Raw genomic sequence first — 18,490 nt, 5'->3', positions numbered from 1 at the left:
TTGGCCAACTGATATATATATATAAAAAATTAGCCGGGCATGGTGGCGCATGCCTGTAGTCCCAGCTACCCGGGAGCCCAGGAGTTTGAGGTTGCTGTGAGCTAGGCTCACGGCACTCACTCTAGCCTGGGCAACAAAGCGAGACTCTGTCTCAAAAAAAAAAAAAAAAAAAAAGCTACAAACTTCAGTCACGCAAAAAATACATTCAATAACAAAAAGAAACGACATCCATGTTCAGGGGCGGTGTCTAGGAGTGAGAAAAAGACACGAGCCAGCAATTCATCAAAAGCCAGCGATGGATGATGTCTGGACCTCAGGGGACCGGGACTGAGCCTCAGCACAAATGCAGTGTGCTGCTAAACTGGATTCTACAGCACCGGAAACGGCAACTCCCACTTGGGGCGCTGCGGACACACGAGTCGAGGCTGCCTTCCAGGAAGCAAACAAAAAAGAAAAAAAAAGGGAAAGAAAGAAAGAGAAAAAGGAGGGCTAGTGGCGAGCAGGGGCCTCGGCCGCCACCCACGCCCGCGCCCCGCCTCGTGCTGGTCCCCGGCGCCGGGCTCCCGGCCGCTGCTCTGCCCTCGGCCGCTCCCCGGTGGCCCAGGCCTCGGACTCCGCGGGCGGCCCGGCGCAGCCCGCTGGCCAGCGCCCTCAGGTGCGTACCCCGCCCCCGCCGCAGCCTCCGCCGCCATTAAGGGCGGGTGCTTTTCTCAGAACTTTCCCCTCCCGCGGGCCCGGGGAAGGGAAGCTGCCCGGCCGCCCCACTGCACGGCGGGAGGCGGCCCCGGACGCCCCGGCGCCCCCAAGCGGGCCCCGGAACCCCAGTCCCCACGGGCAGGGCCTGAGGAGTGGGGGTGGGGCGGGGAAGCCCTGCCGCGGGGGCAACGGTCGCACGCACGGAGCGCGCGCCCCTCTCCTTTCTGATTGGCTGGGCGGGGGCCGGGGGCTCTTTGGGGCCCGGTGCGCGTGAGGTCACGCTCCGCCTGGCGTATGTGGGGGCGCTCGCGCTGCGTGCGGACGCGCTTGATTGGTTAGAAGAGGGGGCGTGGTCGCCGCTGTTACCTGGTATCTGCGTCCCGGCTCCGCCCCCGCACGTCACGCGTTGCTAAGTGGCCCGCGGCGTGGGTTTTGTCCGCGAGCCCGCCCGGCGGTCTGTTTGTTGACTGAAGAGAAAATTCGTACGTCAGGGGAAACCGGCTCGGGCCCTGGAACGCAGTCCGTCGCGGTTCTACTTTAGAATTCAAGGAGGAAAAAGGCTGGCAGGGCTGTAGGCTGTATTCTCCTCCCCTCAAACCCAAGCTTTGCTTTTGTTGCTTCATAATGAGATCCACTGTAAAAGTCACCCTTTAAAAGTGTATAATTTAGTGGGTTTCAGTAGATTCACAGAGCTGAGCAACCATCACCACTGTCGAATTCCAGAATGTTTTCAGCACCCTGGAAGACACTCCAAACCAATTAAGCCCTCATTCCCCATTTCCCACCCCACCGCCAGCCCCTGGCACCACCTTTGTATCTATGGATTTGCCTGTTCTGGACGATTCTTGTAGATGGACTCATCCTAAGAAGTCTTTTGTGTCTGGCTTCTTTCATTTCTTTTTATGGCTGAATAATAATCTGTGATAGGAATATACACCATTTTTTGGATATTTGGGTTTCCGCCTCTTGGCTGTTATGAATAAATAATGCTGCTATGAACATTGGTGTACGCATTTTTGTGCGGACATTTGTTTTCAATTCTCATAGGTGTATACCAAGGAGTGGAATTGCTGGGCCAAGCTTTGTGTTTTAAGGAAAAAAAAAATCATATTTTAGTTTCGTGCTGGTAATTTGAAGTAAACAGATGTCTAGATATGAGATTGGAAATTGGCCAGTTGGAGATTGCTCGCGGCTGCAACTGAAGGATTGAGCAGCCTTTTTCCCTTCTTGTCTTCCATTTGGAGACGAAGGCTTCATCATCATCTGTGTGACGTCAGTGGACGCAGGGCTTGGGGCCAGGTTGCAGCTGGTATCAATCTGCAGTGGCGATTTGGAATGGGTCACAGTTCTTCCTGCCTGCCTGTTTAGCCCCTGAGGTCTGCTGCCTAGACCCCTGGCTTCAGCCTGGACAGTCCCTTCCCTCATTCTCAGGCTGCAGAACTCAGAAGTACAGTAGTCCCCCCTTATCCGCGGTTTCAGTTTCCTGAGGTCAACTGTGGTATGAAAATAGTAAATGGAAAATTCCAGAAATAAACAGTTCATAAGTTTTAAATTGCACGCTGTTCTGAGTAGCGTGATGAAATCTCTCGCCGTGCTGCCCAGGCCTTGAATCGTCCCTTTGTCCGGTGGCTCCAAGCTGTAGACGCTTCCCCACCCGTAGTCACTCAGTAGCCCTCTGGGTTATCAGATCGCAGTGCTTGTGTTCCAGTCACCCTTCCTTTACTCCATAATGGCCCCAAAGCACAAGAGTAGTGATGTTGGCAATTCGGATAGGCCAAAGAGAAGCCGTAAAGTGCTTCCTCTAAGTGAAAAGGTGAAAGTTCTGGACTTAATAAGGAAAGAAAAAAAATCCTATGCTGAGGTTGCTAAGATCTACAGCAAGAACGAATCTTCCATCCGTGAAATTGTGAAGAAGGAAAAAGAAATTCGTGCCAGTTTTGCTGTCTCACCTCCAACTGCAAAAGTGACAGCCACGGTGCGTGATAAGCGCTTAGTTAAGATGGAACAGGCGCTGCATCTGTGGGTGGAAGACATGAACAGAAAACGTGTTCCGATTGACAGCAACGTGTTGCGCCAGAAAGCGCTGAGCCTGTACGACGACTTCAGCAAGGGATCCCCCAAAACGAGTGACACCAAGCCATTTACTGCAAGTAAGGGATGGTTACACAGATTCAGGAGTAGATTCTCACATCATCACAAGAAGAAGAAGGGTGAGTACAGTACGATAAGATATTTTGAGAGAGACAGAGATCACATTTACATAACTTTTATTACAGTATATTGTTGTAATTGCTCTATTTTATTATTACTTATTGTTAGTCTCTTAGTGTGCCTAATTTATAAGTTAAACTTCATCATAAGTATGTATGTATAGGTTGAACAACCTTAATCCAAAAATCCAAAATTTAAAATGCTGCAAAATCCAAAACTTTTTGAGCACTGATATGATGCCACGAGTGGTCAATTCTCCATCTGAGACTTTTGCTTTCTGGTGGTTCAGTGTACACAAAATTTGTTTCATGCACAAGATTACTAAAAATATTGTATAAAATCACCTTCAGGTTACATGTATACAAATGGTAAATTCCCCACCTGACACTATTGCTTTCTGATGGTTCAGTGTACACAAACTGTTTCATGCACAAAATTATTCAAAATATTGTATGCAATCACCTTCAGGCTATATGTAAAAGTGGATATGAAACATAAATGAATTTCATATTCATTTTTTTAAGAGACTGGTATCTGCAGTGGTATGATCATAGCTTATGTATGGCAGCCTCAAACTCCTGTGCTCAAGTGATCCTCCCACCTCAGCTGCCCAAGTAGCTGGGACTACAGGCACACATCATTGCACCCAGCTGAATTTCATATTTAGCCTTGGGTACCATCTTCAAGATATTGTGTTATGTATGTGGAAATATTCTGAAATCTGAAACATTTCTGGTCTCAAGCATTTCAGATAAGGGATACTCAACCTGTATAGGAAAAACCTTAGATATATAAGGTTCAGTACTATCCTTGGTTTCAGGCATCCACTGAAGGTCTTGGAATGTGTCCCCGCAAGGATAAGTGGGGGAGTGGCTACTGCAATGCTTAGGTGCCTTCATTTTTTTCATCTTCTGTTAGTTGTTCACTTTGTGTTCCCACCTGCCCTGGCCTATCACAAGGGTGTCTGGCTTTCTTTTGTCTTCTTTTCCTGAGATTCTGCCTTGTGCAAGCAGGTCTGTCTCACTTGAGAGCAAGAGTTGGATTCTATTCACTTTTCTTTCCCACGCTTCCTGCCAGCAAAGAGTACCTTGCAGGTGCTCAGTACATTTTTGTTGAATGGTAAAATACACTTGAGTTTGTGGTTTTCATTTACTGTAGGCCTGGGCTGAGCTGTGGAGAAGGTAGAATTTGTTAATTAAAACCAAGCCCTCACAGATCTGAAAAATTAACCTTTGGAAAGAAAAACCTAGAAACAGTTTGTTTATTTATTTATTTATTTATTTATTTGAGACAGAGTCTCGCTTTGTTGCCCAGGCTAGAGTGAGTGCCGTGGCATCAGCCTAGCTCACAGCAACCTCAAACTCCTGGGCTCAAGCAATCCTTCTGCCTCAGCTGCCCAAGTAGCTGGGACTACATGCATGTGCCACTAGAAACAGTTTAAAAAATAAACCAGGCATCTCTGTCAAGATTTCAGAGATTTAATAAATGGAGTAGATGACATTTCAAACAATGAAAAGTTCTGAAGTAATGGGCTTTGCTAAAAAAAGAAAAAGAGAAGTAAAAAGAAAAAAATTGTTAATGACAAATATAAATTCTAGATCAGTGATGGGCAAACTTTTTCCAGACAGTAGATATTTTTGGCTTTGGGGACAAACTACTCTCTGTCACATACATGCAACCCTGGCTTTTCAGGAAAGCAGCCATAGACAGGATGTAAAGAAATGAGTGTGACTGTGTTCCAGTAAAACTTTATTTACAAAAATAGGTGGCAGTCTGGATTTTACCTGTAAGCTGCAGATTGTTGACCCCTGTTCTAGATGTTTGCTTTCTATTAGTAAAATATTACATTAAAATGGAGAGAAAGTCCTTAAGGATTGTTGGGAAAACTATGTGAGATTTGAGAGTTATTTTGGTTTATATCTCCAGTTTTAAAAGAACAAAAAGTTAAGTACTATATAAAAATCTGAAATCTCAAATCACCATATAGGCTTTAGGAGATTTTATTCTATGATACAAGCTATTATTGTCAAGAATTTATAGCTTTGGCTGGGCGAGATGGCTCATGCCTGTATTCCTAGTACTCTGGGAGGCCAAAGGGGGAGGATCGCTCAACGTCAGGAGTTTGAAACCAGCCTGAGCAAGAGCAAGATCTTGTCTCTACTAAAAATAGAAATAAAATCATTGGCCAACTAAAAATATATAGAAAAAATTAGCCAGGCATGGTGGTGCGTGCCTGTAGTTCCAACTACTCGAGAGGCTGAGGCAGTAGGATTGCTTGAGCCCAGGAGTTTGAGGTTGCTGTGAGCTAGGCTGATGCCACGGCACTCTAGCCTGAGCAACAGAGTGACACTCTGACTCAAAAAAAAAAAAAAAAAATTATGGCTTTGTTGAATGCATTGAATTTCTTAGGAAAATGTTCTTGGGATGGGAAACATTGTTAGCTTGTAATCATGTTTCATTATTTTTGATGTTCTATTAATGCATGATATGTTCCAAATCATAAAATATAAGACAGGTTTCCTGCCTTTGTTTGTTATTACATAAAGGATAATTATAAAACATTCTTTTTTTTATTATTGCTAGTCGCACAATTGGTGCCAACTGACAGTATCTTTTTTGAATTCCATTTGGTTTAATTCTATTATTCATAAAAAACCAAAGTTTTGACTTTGTAGTCTTCTTAAGGGTTACTGTGGTATAATTTTCTAGGGGGGATGGAACTGTTCTATATCCTGATTTTAATGGGAGCTACTTTACATTTGTCAAAACTCAGAACTCTACACTGAAAAGGGTGAACTTTGCTATATATAAATTATATCTTTTATTTAAAAATTTTTAGGTGACAGGTATTTAACCTTTAATAATCAAAGAAATGAAACAGTCCTCATGGAGGTCTAGTTTACATCAGTTAAAAGAATTTTTATTTTAAAATTTTTTCCTTTATTTAAAGGAAACAGAGTGAATGATCATTTTGACCATTTTTCTTCCTGCTAAGTAAAATATGCAGACGTAAGCATTGTTTGAGTTCAGAGATACGTGTCTCACTTCGATTGCTTTTTTGTCTGCTTCCTTGGGAGACCTCTGAGCTTGGAGGTTGTTTGAAGGACACAGAACGCCATGTCTTAGTGATTTGGTTTTTTTTTTTTTCCATTTCACACAACCACCCACATGGAAACATGTTCTAATTCATCTTCCAGGCACTTGAGAATGCAGGCAGCTCACCCGCACAGCAGGCGCGAGCTGGGACTGTCCTGGTGACACGGAGTCACCCTCATTATGGAACACTTTCCCCTTCAGGATCTTTATTCCCTTTGCTTATCTGCCCCTCTTTGCAGTCTCTGCTCTGGCCACAAAGCAGCCGCACAGCCCCCAGCAGGCTTCCTTGCTTCTCCTCTGTGTCATCACATAGGGAATGATTTTTCTCTTAGAGGGTGTGCGTTAAACTGGAAGATCAGAAAAGCATTGGCACATAGGATGTAGTTCAGTGAATGTTAATTTTCTTTTTTCCATCCAACCTCCCTTTGATTGCATTTGATTATCTTTTTTTTTTTTTTTTTTTTTTTTTTTTTTTTTTGAGACAGAGTCTCACTTTGTTGCCCAGGCTAGAGTGAGTGCCATGGCGTCAGCCTGGCTCACAGCAACCTCAAACTCCTGGGCTCAGCGATCCTACTGCCTCAGCCTCCCGAGTAGCTGGGACTACAGGCATGCGCCACCATGCCCGGCTAATTTTTTGTATATATATTTTTAGTTGGTCAATTAGTTTCTTTCTATTTTTGGTAGAGACGGGGTCTCGCTCAGGCTGGTTTCGAACTCCTGATCTTGAGCGATCCGCCCGCCTCGGCCTCCCAAAGTGCTAGGATTACAGGCGTGAGCCACCGCGCCCGGCCCTGCATTTGATTATCTTTAAACAGCTTTATTGAGATATAATTCTCATACCATGCAATTCACTCATTTAAAGTGTACAGTTCAATGATTTCTAGTATAATCAGTTGTGTGACCCATCATACCACAGTTAATTTTAGAACATTTTCATCACCCCAGAAAGCAACCCCGGACCCTTTAGCTGTATCATCCCTGACCCCTCAGCCCTAAGTAACCACTGATCTACTCTCAGTCCCTATAGATTTCCCCATTCTGGACATTCCATGTGAATGGGATTATATAACTTGCGGTTCCCTTTGGTTTTAGATTAAGGGGATTGGTAAAAGGTCAGAGATGAAAGGAGACTTCACAATAACCGGCTGATTTAGTGTCTCCTTTTATAAAGGAGGATAAGTCCAGCCCCCAGGGTCACACAGCTAGGTAGTGGTCTGGCAGCCCCACACCCTGGCTCTCCTGGCTTTAGGTTGTGTGGGGACCAGAGCTTCACGCCTCATGCTCCATAAACTGGCCCGGTACATCCTCTGGTGTTTGTCATTAATGCCACCTTCTGATGGCACTTTCTTTCTGGGAAAGGGAGAAAAGAGAGGGCACAGTCACTGAGTGAGGGGTGCTAGGAATGTGCCACAAATAGTCTCATGCTATTTGTGATGCTCTGCCGCCTCCCCTGAAGTGCTGCTGATGAAATAGGACTGCCCCTCACCTGTGATGCCCTGTGGGCTCTTGGTGTGGCATCTGCCTCACATTTCTTAACACTCATTGCATGTAGTGACGTCATGGCAGGTTTATGGCATTTTAATGTAAAAAGTGGAAACAGCAGTAGGCAGAAAATTGTCCTGGTGTATGTTCTAGCTTTGCTTGGACAGATCATTGAGTTTGTAAAAGAGAAATATTTCTACACCTTTTTCTCTTCTTGGAATATGAAAGACAAAATAAGATTATGAATGAAAATATTCTCAGCTTCCAAAATAACACGGATGGAACATAATCTAAGTGAATGCTCTCGTGAATGGAAAAATAATATGCCTTTGCTGTTACCTACTCTGTGCATTTCCTCGGTTGAGTGTACCAAGCGATAATCATGGAACCTAGAATGCTCGAGACAAGACTAAGACCTACACTTCTCCTTGTTGGATGTTGCTTTTTCTACACTTGATTTTAGTCAAAAGGCTGAGAAGTGATTGATGCTACTTCTTCTGATTCCAGTTCTGTGGTCAGAATAGAGTCTTTGTTATGTCAAATAACATTTAAAAACTTGTATTTGTTCTCAAATATGGCTGTGATAAGAACAGTGTGAAAGGTTTCATTTAAGAAAATTATCATAAAAGCTTCAAATTGAAGTGTGTGTATTCTCTGACTTGTTTGTGCCCAGGTAATGCCTATTAGTTAATTAATATGCCTTAATATAGGCTGTTACATACTAATTAATTAAGGTATGAAGTCAGACTCCCCCCTCACATTCTTATTTTTTAAATTAAATTTAAAATTTTAATTGACACATAATTGTACATATTTATGGGGTTACATAGTGATATTTTGATACATAAAATGTATAGTGATCAGATCAGGGTAATTAGCATATCCATCATCTCAAATATTTATCATTTCTTCCTCCCAGGAACTGTAGGAAGTCCTCCTTCTAGTCCTCTTTCTAGCTATTTGAAATTATATGATACATTATTGTTAACTATTAATATAGCAGTGTATAACACTAGAATTTATTCTTCCTATCTAGCTGTAATTTTGTATCCTTCAACAAATCTCTTCCTATTCTTCCTTTCTCCTTCACATTCTATTTCATAATAGAGATATAGATTTCTAAAAATTTTTAATCAAAACAATTTGCATCCTATTGGTGTGGCATAGCTAGTCCATGTTCTCAGGAAGGTTAGAACTCTAATTGAGGGATCCTCCAGTGTCTTCAGAGAATCTAGATACATAGTTGCTTATTTAGAATTCCTTTTTAGCCTTCTGTATCTGTCCAGGTTGGCTAGGGTGTGCTGTGGTTACAAACGCCAGATTTTGGAGGATTAAAGGAGCAAGAATTTATGTCTTGGGTGCACTGAGGGTCTGTTGTGAGTTGACTATGGGCCTGTTCCACCTTGTCCTCAATCTGGAACCCAGGCTGAGGGAGCAGTCCTGAATGGAATACGGAATATTGCTGGTTGCTACTGAGGAGGAAGAGGGAGCATGGCAAAGCCTCTGCCTGGAAGTGATATCATTTCGCTGACGTGGTGTCACGAAAGTCATGTGGCCACACCATGTTCAAGTGGGCAAGGACTCGAAGCACGTGCTCTAAAGGAGATGCTCTCGATCTCTGACCAGCCTTGTGTGATCACCACGCTTCGCTCCCTTAAATCTTCCGTCTTCCTTCCTTGCTGTGTACATATCCATGTTGATCTGTTAATCTTTTGCTTACAGGTTTAATTAAGCCAACTACCGCAGGGGCATGACACATCTGACAAGTATTTAATTTGCATGCTCCATTTCAAAAACTCTTTTGGGGGTTTTAGAGAACTTTTTCAAATTTTTTAAAAGTTAATTTAGGGCTTGGTGAAATTTAGAGTGAGCTTTTATGTGGGAGAAACCTGGGGAGAAGGAAAGAATGGAATTTCTCTTCCCATCTTTACTACACAACCCCCCTTATCTCCTTTGTGTGTGTGAGTGAAATGGCAGGTAGTACCTGGCGCAGCCATGCTGGAATCTAGCAAAACGTCATTGATCAGTCAGGTACGTTTCCTTCCCCTCATCTGGGAAACGTCATCATGTTTCTCTAGTGTAATACCCGAATCCGTCTTATAGGGAGGCGATATGCAGGTCTAGTGGAAAATACACTTCATGAAAGATAGTGCCACTATTCGGAAGATCGTGGGCAAGTCACTAAATGTCTTTAAGCGTCAGTTTCTCAATTCCTAAGAAAGATCTGAGCTAGGTCTTCTGCGAGCACCCTCACAGCTCTAAACGTAGGTTTAGGACACCAGACTTCTGCCACTCACTTTCTTTTCACTTCTCTTGCACAGGGACCATGGCCCAAGTAGCAACGTCCACCTTGCCCGTTGAAGAAGAGGAGTCCCCGGAGAGCAGGATGGTGGTGACGTTCCTCATGTCTGCTCTCGAGTCCATGGTGAGACGGCCTTACAGTTCTCACGTTCCATAGCTGGATCACTGGTGAAATGACAGGATTGTGAGACACTCAGTGGCACACTTGATCTTCACCTTCAGCCTGACATCATGGCTACATAAAGGTGTCTTTTACAGAGGATAGTGGGCTTGTGCAATTACTTATTAATGCTTATGTATTTATTACATTATGGATATAATTATATAAATTTAAGTTTCCCAGATCTGAAATGTAATGAAGGTACCTTTGTTATCTTGTTTGAGACTATTTCTTGTCTCAGTTCAATAGTAAAATAACAATCTATTTATATGCATTTGTTTTCACCTGAAAGGTAAACTTTTTGATGGTGGGTGAAAATTTGATGAGAAATTTACATGACTCCAAAGTTTCTAATTAGAAGGTACCTTTTGATTAAAAGGTGAAATCAATAACTTTACAGTGGAGAAATCTGACAGTGCGCCTTAATCTAGGGATCAAAGTTAACATCTGTAGTCGAGAGCTGATGCAGCAAGAGGGACGGCACCCCTATGTAGCGTTCCTGCTCAAGGGACACAATCTGAGTTTATTGCAGAAATGTCAGACAAACCAAATCTAAGGGCATTCTACAAAATAACTGGGCTGGACTCTTAATTTCAGTGTCATGAGAAACAAAGACAGACTGGAGAACCATTCCAGATATAGGAGACAGAAAAGACAGGACAACCAAATAGAAAGTACAACTCCAGATTGGATTTTAGACCAGAGAATACACACATAAACACATACACACACACACACACACACACACACACACACACACACACACTTTTCTTTTTCTATAGAGAACATTATTAGGTCAATTGGCAAAATACCAAACACACACAACTCACACATGCATGCACACACAGCACCTAGACCCTTAATATTTAATCTGCTAAAAACCAAATGTTAAGAGGAAATCTTGAAAGCAGCCTATGGGAAACTGAATAATGGCCCCCAAAGAAGCCCACGCCTTCCTCCTGTGAACCTGTGAATGTTACCTTAACTTAGCAAAGGAACTTTGCAGATATGATTAAGTTAATATTGATATGCGAAGATTATCCTGGATTATCTGGGGATATATACAACTGCTTTTAAAAAAAAAGGCTGGGTGCAGTAGCTCACACTTGTAATGTCAGCACTTTGAGAAGCTGAAGTGGAAGGGTTACTTGAGGCCAGGAGTTCAAGACCAGCCTGAGCAACATAATGAGACCATATCTCCACAAAAATCTCTATTTTTTGAAAATTAGCCAGTTGTGATGGCATGCACCTATAGTCCCAGCTACTCGGGAGACTGAGGTGGGAGGATCTCTTGAGCCCAGGAGTTTGAGGTTACTATGAGCTATGATGAGGCCACTGCACTTTAGTCTGGGCAACAGTGCGAGACCCTGTCTCAAAAAATACATTAAAAACTTGGAATAAATTTTAAAAGAAAGTGTTAGAGCTGGGTGCGGCAGTGCACACCTGTATAGTCCCAGCTACTCAGGAGGCTGAGGCAGAAGAATCGCTTGAGCCCAGGAATTGGAGGATATAACTGTAATGCACAGTCCTCATGCCTGTGAATAGCCACTGTACTCTAGCCTGGACAACATAGCGAGACCCTGTCTCTAAAAAAAAAAAAGTGTTAGGATCTATTGAAGATAACTAGAAATCTTACCCAAGAACTTGATGAAGAACTGATCACAATCCTTTCATTTGATAAATATTCATGAAGTACTTCCTAATCTAGGCCATCTTCTAGACACTGCAGCCACAAGACTTGAGAAGGCAAATAAGGTCCCCCTCATAGAGATCTTATATTCTATTCAGGGAGACAGACAATAAATAAATAATGTGTGTGTGTGTGTGTGTGTGTTTGTATCAGTTAACATAATAAATCTAATATTATAAAGAAAAGGAGGTTTAGGAAAGAGATGGTTGGTTAAAGCAGGGGTCTGGGAGAAATTCTCTGTGTGGTCACCATTTATGCAAAGAGCTGGATGAAGCAAGAAAGTGAGGCAGACCAGTATTGGAGGCAGAGTGTTCAAAGCAGCAAGAATAGCTTGTGCAAAGGCCCTGAGGTGGGAACAATTTGGTCTTTATGGAACATCCAGAAGTCCAGACATATTGGAATGGAGTGAGGAAAGGCGCAATGGTCAAAGAAAGGTTTAAGAGGCACCTGGATCCTATTGAGCTTTGGATTTTTTCCTTCAGTGTGATGAGAAGCCGTGGGAAGTTTGAGTGAAGGCACGATGGGGGAGTGGCTCTTGCATGAGCAGTCAAGCAATGGGGGCACAAGTGGAGGCAGGAAAGCAGTAGCTGGCTGTGGTTGCCCCTCTCATCACATCATATGTGGGGGAGATTTGCATGGCCTGAACCCGGTGGGAGGGATGGGGGTGTCGAGAAGCCATTGGACTAGAAAGATCTGTTGATAGGACTTACTAATGGGTTGGCTGTGAGCTATGACATTTACTTGGGGGAAAATCAGGAGTTTTTAAAAATTGTGGTAAAATATATGTAATATGAAATTTACCATTTTAGCCATTTTTAAGTTCAGTGGCAGTTCAGTGGCAGTAAGTACATTCACGTTGTTGTACAACTACCCCCCATCCATCTCCAGAACGCTTTCATCTTCCCAAGCTGAAACTCTGTGCCCATGAAACACTGACTCCCCATCCCCCTGCCCCCAGCCCTGCAACCAAAGAGCTTTATTTTTTTAATGAATTTTTATTTAGTAAGACTTTTAAGATTTCCAGAAAAGTTACAGAGTTAGTATAGAGTTCCCGTATGCCCTTCACCCATAACTTACATAACCATGGTGCATTTGCCAAAACTAATGGATTAACACTGGGTCCTTACTATTAACCGACTCCAGACTTAATCTGGATTTCATCCATTTTCTACTAACATTCTTTTTATGTTCTGAGATCCACCCCATGATACCACATTGCATTTAGTGATCATATCTCCTTACTCTCCTCTGGTCTGTGACAATTTCTCAGTCTTTCCTTGTTTTTCATGACCTGGACAGTTTTCAAGAGTACCCATTGGGTATTTTATTGTATCTCCTTCAATTTGGATTTCACTGATGTTTCTATTGTGTTGAGACTGGCGTTATGGGTTTTTGGAAAGAAGACCACAGAAGTGAAATGCCCCTCTCATCATCTCATGTAGGGGGTGGTGCGTGACGTGAACATGGCTCCTCACTAGTGATGTTAGCCTGGATAACTTGGTTAAGGTGGTGTGGTGGTTAATTTTGTGCCAACTTGACTGGGCCACTGGTGCCCAGATAGCTGATTACACATTATTTCCTGGTGTGTCTGTGAGTGTGTTTCCAGAAGAGATTCGCATTTGAATGGGTGGGCTCAGTAAAGAAGGTGGCCCGCCCCAGTGTGAGTGGCCTATCCGCTCCATTGAGGGTCCGAATAAAACAAAAAGGCAGGAAAGATTGGATTTGCTCTCTGCCTGGACATTGATATCCCTGGTGCTCCTTGGCCTTCCTGGTTCTCAGGCCTTTGGACTCCACCACCAGCTTTCCTGGGGCTCCAGATTGCACATGGCAGATTGTGGGGCTTCTCAGCCTCCATAATTGCATGAGCCAATTTCTTATGCTAAATTTCATTATCTATCTATATATCTCCATTGGTTCTGTTTCTCTGGAGAACCCTGAGTAATACAGGTAGTGTCTACTATGACTCTCCATTGTAAAGTTATGATTACTGTTTGGGAAGCAAGTCACTACGTTTAACCCACAAATAGTGCTTCTCGGTGCTTATGATGGTAAGATGACACGGCTCCTCTTGGAATGTTGGTTGGAGTGCCAGCCTTTCCGAAATGCTATTTGTGATATGTTTTAAGAGCCTTAAATGAAGTTACATCTTTTGACTAAGGTGATGAACTTGTATGATTCTATCCCATGGAAATAATGAAACATGCACAGAAATAATTACATTCATGGACATTTACCATAGTGTTATTTGTAATAAGAAAAAACTTTTCAATAATGTTATGGTTAAATTATGATAGAGGCATAGGATAGAATATTACACATTCATTTAAACGTCATGCTTTTCAGGATGATTCATTTGCATTTTGAGAAATAGTTCAAAAATTAATGTGGAGCAAATAAATCAAAATGACAATCTATACATAGGTAGTACACTTTCAATTTTGTTTTTAAAAGTTATATATGCATGTATGCATATTTCAAAATGTGTATAGTGGGTAATGGGATTACAAGTAATTTCTTTTTCTTTAGTGTACTTTTCTGTATCTGCTAAAATTTTTATCATATGCATATTTTATAATGAACAAATGCTTTTTTTTTTTTTTTTTTTGAGACAGAGTCTCGCTTGTTGCCCAGGCTATAGTGAGTGCCGTGGCATCAGCCTAGCTCACAGCAACCTCAAACTCCTGGGCTCAAGTAATCCTTCTGCCTCAGCCTCCCGAGTAGCTGGGACTACAGGCATGTGCCACCATGCCCGGCTAATTTTTTTTTAATATATATATATTAGTTGGCCAATTAATTTCTTTCTATTTATAGTAGAGACAGGGTCTCGCTCTTGCTCAGGCTGGTTTCGAACTCCTGACCTCGAGCAATCCGCCCGCCTCGGCCTCCCAGAGTGCTAGGATTACAGGCGTGAGCCACCGCGCCTGGCCAACAAATGCTTTTAAAAAGATCTTTTCTACTGATGATAGCCTAAGGAAGGCTAAAAATCAGAAACTTCACCTGATACCAGATTGTATATTTCAGATAGATGAAGGGTGGAATTTCTGGTTCATTTCACATAAACAGGTAGAGTTGCCATGAAGCTAATGTTGCATTAGTTCCTGGGCCCCTCCATTGCAGTGGCCCCTTCTGTGGCCTTGGGAGAGGTCCTAGCGATATGTGCACATATGTTTTTGTAAAATTCGCCAAGGTAAGATATTTTATTAGCCCCAGTTAGTTAAAGTTGCTGTGTCCTTCCCCTCTGACTTCCTCTCTGCCAGAGCACCTTTGAGTGTCTCATTATTGATGTAACAAATTACAGCAAACTCAGTGACTTTAAACAATGCCAATTTATTGTATGACAGTTCTGGAGGTCATAAGTCAGAAAATGGGTTCTATGGGGCTAAAATGAAGGTGTCAAGATTCCTTCTGGAGGCTCCTGGGGAGAATCGTGCCTTGTGTTTTCCACCTGCATTCCTCATCCATGTCCCCCTTCCACGCTGCCCTCTCTGATCCTGTTGTCATGGCTCCTTCTGCCTCCCTCCTCTCCTTTTAAGGGGCCTTGTGGTTATGTTGGGGCCCCCCAATAATCCAGGATAATATCCTTATCTAAAGATTCTTAATGTAATCACATCTGCAAAGTCCCTTTTGCCATGTAATACAATATATTCACAGGCTCCAGGATTAGGACATGGACATCTTTGGGGGGCTATAACTGCCTGCCACCCCACCCCCACCCACCCCCGGTTCAGGAGACGTTGGAGTGTTCTTGGGCATCTTGGGTGTGGATAAGGGAAGCTGAGGTGGAGGACACATTTAGCTTTAGTCAAGTGGCATTATGTGGCTGCTGTTATTTCCGTGTATAGGTGAGTTACTGCTAGACTCCCAGGGGAGGAATGGTTTCCAGGAATACTCATCTAGTTCACTGTGCCAACTTCCCCAGTAGTGCGGTGTCAGGATGCAAGGCTGGGGTCACATTGAGGTATGAACGTGATCTATAGTGCCACGCTCCAGAAGTATGTGGGTCGCAGAGGAGAAACAGGTTTAAAATGTACAGAGGCAGAAGCTAGTCTGTGGAAAATTCTTCCCAGCACAAAACAAGCAAAATTGTAAACAGAGGATTTGTTTTTCATTGTAGAATTTATCAGAATTCTTACGTCTGTAGGTTATAAAGCTATTGCTACAATGAACAGCAAGCATGTCTGTATATACATTTTCATACTTTATGCATCCCTATTATAATAAAAATGTCATCAACCATTAGAGGAAATACTAAATTATCTCTCTAGTCTGTGTGTGGAAAATGATATTATAAGATTGTTGTCACGTGAAGAGGCAAAGCCAAAGACATAGGAAAAGGCGTGCTGTGAGAGGCATGTCTGGCAGTAAATAAAAATATGTTCTTTGGGGTTTATGATGTTTATGGCACTTGCTTGATAAATTTGTTTTGGTTTTTTCTTAGTGATTTTTCTCATTCTAAATAAATATTCCTTTTTCTACCTCATTTTGTGTTCTTTTCCTCAAGCAGACCGCTCAGGCCCCACAAACTTGGATCTGCCCTTGTAGAAGAAACATCGCTTTTTGTTTCTATTTCAGTGTAAAGAGCTGGCCAAGTCCAAGGCAGAAGTGGCCTGCATCGCAGTGTATGAAACAGACGTGTTCGTCGTCGGAACCGAGAGAGGGTGCGCCTTCGTCAACGCCAGGACAGATTTCCAAAAAGATTTTGCAAAATACTGTAGGTGTTCATGAGCTTATCCTTTGTATTTCATAAATCTTAACGTGTTTGCAGGCAAGACTTACGTAATACTTTCTTCAAAGATATTAGCAGCATTCTCCTAAAAATGGTTCTGACACGTCCCCTTTGAGTTGACATATGAAATGAATAGCTGCTTACCACTGCAGAGGCCGAGACAAGTGGTCAGTGTGTTTTGGGCTAGGTCCTCAGCAGGACTGTAGTTTTGTAGAATAAATTTCAAGAACATAGAATAAATTGTCTTTAATTCCTAAAGCAAACCCACATTTTATAAAATACTTTTACCTTAGTCCTTCCAAAAGAAAAGGGATCACGCCTGTAATCCTAGCTCTTGGGAGGCCGAGGCGGGCGGATTACTCAAGGTCAGGAGTTCAAAACCAGCCTGAGCAAGAGCGAGACCCCGTCTCTACTATAAATAGAAAGAAATTAATTGGCCAACTGATATATATATATAAAAAATTAGCCGGGCATGGTGGCGCATGCCTGTAGTCCCAGCTACCCGGGAGGCTGAGGCAGAAGGATCACTCGAGCCCAGGAGATTGAGGTTGCTGTGAGCCAGGCTGACGCCACGGCACTCACTCTAGCCTGGGCAACAAAGCGAGACTCTGTCTCAAAAAAAAAAAAAAAAAAAGAAAAGGGAAAAAAACTTTTCCAAGCCTTGTTGTGTATTGTTCTCTGTTAATAACCATTATATTGATGCTCCTTTTTCTCCTTTTTTTTTTTTTTTTTTACTGTGGCACTCTCAGAGCCTTGAATATACTGAGGTACATTGCACGTGTCCAGTGTGAGTGAGCGAATGTGATCACATGTCAAGAAACTTCTCTAAGGTGTTCAGACCTACACCTTTTATGGTGGTGACCTCTGCCACTGTAGGTGATCTACCAAGTATTGCATATTCCTTGGGACCAAGAAAGGGAAAAAAATCTCAGAAAAGCTTGTCAGAGGGTTTAAGGGCATATAAATATGGAGAAGAAAGAGAGAGAGCGATCTCCAGGGCTTGGCAGAAGGGGGTGTGTGTGTGTGTATGTATGTATGTATGTTTGTGTATTTGTGTGTACTGCAGAGCAAATATCTATCCAAGCTTGTACATATATACACATGCATGTATGTGTGTGTGTGTGTATAGGCTTTCTAGAAAGTATCCAGCCCTATAACTGTTCTCATTTCATTAATAATACTTTATATTAATAATACTTTCCAGACAGATCTCATATGTACGTGTACAGGGAATTGAGTGATAGATTGATTCAGATTGACTTCCAAGATCCCAAATTAGCTTGTAATCCTAGCACTCTGGGAGGATAAGGTGGGAGGATTGCTTGAGCTCAGGAGTTCGAGACCAGCCTGAGCAAGAGCAAGACCCCATCTCTACTATAAATAGAAAGAAATTTGCCAAGCCAAACAACTAAGAATAGAAAAAATTAGCCTGTGATGGCAGCACGTGCCTGTAGTCCCAGCTACTGGGAGGCTGAGGCAGTAGGATTGCTTGAGCCCAGAAGTTTTAGGTTGCTGTAAGCTAGGCTGACGCCACAGCACTCTAGCCTTGGCAACACAGGAGACTTTGTCTCAAAAAAAAAAAAAATCTCAAATTAGGGTCTTTGCTATGAAGAAGATAGATTAAAAAATGAAGCCATTTTTAAATAATATAGTCAATGTGTAATTGATAAGCAAGAAGGGTATTCTCAATTCATTAATGTCAAATGCCAACTGAATTTCTAATCATTGAAATTTAATTACAGATTTTTTTTTTTTTTTTTTTGAGACAGAGTCTCACTTTTGTTGCCCAGGCTAGAGTGAGTGCCATGGCGTCAGCCTAGCTCACAGCAACCTCAAACTCTTGGGCTCAAGCGATCCTCCTGCCTCAGCCTCCCGAGTAGCTGGGACTACAGGCATGCACCACCATGCCCAGCTAATTTTTTGTATATATACTTTTAGTTGATCAATTAATTTCTTTCTATTTTTAGTAGAGACGGGGTCTCGCTCAGGCTGGTTTCAAACTCCCGACCTCGAGCAATCCGCCTGCCTCGGCCTCCCAGAGTGCTAGGATTACAGGCGTGAGCCACCGCGCCCGGCAATTACAGATTTTTTTTTAAGATTCATAGTTACTAATTTTTTTGGTCAAGGG

General features: G+C 42.7%; 1 protein-coding gene across 2 annotated transcripts in view; it reads left to right on the top strand.

Moving 5' to 3' along the window:
* The first annotated feature begins 518 nt into the window (after nt 1-518).
* LOC105858819 (general transcription factor II-I repeat domain-containing protein 2B) overlaps nt 519-18,490 on the top strand; it is a 55,809-nt gene continuing 37,837 nt past the window's right edge. The window contains exons 1-4 of one of the 2 annotated variants that reach the window (XM_012742189.3): nt 519-655; nt 1,744-2,906; nt 9,807-9,910; nt 16,209-16,347. In XM_012742189.3, the coding sequence (XP_012597643.2) occupies nt 2,426-2,906; nt 9,807-9,910; nt 16,209-16,347 (724 nt within the window). In that variant the 5' untranslated portion in view covers nt 519-655; nt 1,744-2,425. The remainder of the gene's footprint in view (nt 656-1,743; nt 2,907-9,806; nt 9,911-16,208; nt 16,348-18,490) is intronic. The other variant, XM_012742190.3, reaches the window with a different exon arrangement.

The sequence above is a fragment of the Microcebus murinus genome, chromosome 19 (genome assembly GCF_040939455.1).
Source record: "Microcebus murinus isolate Inina chromosome 19, M.murinus_Inina_mat1.0, whole genome shotgun sequence".
Classification (NCBI taxonomy): domain Eukaryota; kingdom Metazoa; phylum Chordata; class Mammalia; order Primates; family Cheirogaleidae; genus Microcebus; species Microcebus murinus.
The sequence above is the reverse complement of the archived record's forward strand: the minus strand, read 5'-3'. Positions and strand labels throughout refer to the sequence as shown.